This window comes from Camelina sativa, unplaced genomic scaffold (genome assembly GCF_000633955.1).
Source record: "Camelina sativa cultivar DH55 unplaced genomic scaffold, Cs unpScaffold03358, whole genome shotgun sequence".
NCBI classification, from domain to species: Eukaryota; Viridiplantae; Streptophyta; class Magnoliopsida; order Brassicales; family Brassicaceae; genus Camelina; species Camelina sativa.
This window is the reverse complement of record NW_010924460.1, coordinates 1-826: the sequence shown is the minus strand read 5'-3', so window position 1 is coordinate 826 and position 826 is coordinate 1. Positions and strand designations below refer to the sequence as shown.

General features: G+C 44.2%; 1 protein-coding gene across 1 annotated transcript; it reads left to right on the top strand.

The window, feature by feature from the left end:
* Positions 1–6: 6 nt before the first annotated feature.
* LOC104774519 (ammonium transporter 1 member 2-like) lies at positions 7–822 on the top strand (the record flags this gene model as incomplete). The annotated part of the gene is made up of 1 exon (XM_010499097.1): positions 7–822. A coding segment is annotated over one exon (816 nt), but the record flags the coding sequence as incomplete, so codon positions are not given.
* Between the last annotated feature and the right edge of the window lie 4 nt (positions 823–826).

The window sequence follows — 826 nt, the reverse complement described above, 5'->3', positions numbered from 1 at the left end:
TCATATCTTATTTTCTCTGCCTACATTGTTTTTACCATGCAGCTAGGCTTTGCCTTGCTAAGCACTGGTTCTGTACGGGCAAAAAATGCCATAAACACCTTGTTTACAAGTATCATTGATGCTGCCTCAGGTGCCATCTCATACTATCTGTTTGGGTTTGCTCTTGCCTTTGGTACACCTTCTAACGGTTTCATTGGTGGAAATCAAAACTTCTTTGGCTTAAGCTCTTTTCCAGAAGACTATCGCTATGACTATGGATTTTTTGTTTTCCAATGGACTTTCGCCATCACAGTCTCTGGTATAACAAATGGATCTATGGCAGAGCGCACAAAGTTTGTTGGTTACCTTCTATACTCCCCTTATCTAATTGGTCTTGTCTATCCAACAATCTCCCACTGGTTCTGGTCGAATGATGGATGGGCTAGTCCAACACGGTCTGATAAGAAACTACTGTTAGGCCCTGGCACAATTGATTTTTCCGGTTCGGGAGTTGTTCACTTGGTGGGTGGAATAGCTGGTTTTTGGGGATCCTACATTGTAGGACCAAGAATTGGCCGATTCAACGGATCAGGTCAATGCCTAGCAATCCATGGCCATAATGCATCTCTTGTAGTGCTTGGTACCTTCTTGTTGTGGTTCGGATGGTATGGGTTTAATGCTGGTTCATTCCTCACGATTTTGAAAAGTTACGACCAATCTCGTCCCTACTACGGCCAATGGAGTGCGATAGGAAGAACTGCTGTCACCACGACGCTAGCTGGAAGCTCGGCGACATTAACCACCTTGTTTTGTAAGCGTCTTCTTGTTGGTCACTGGAATATTTTCC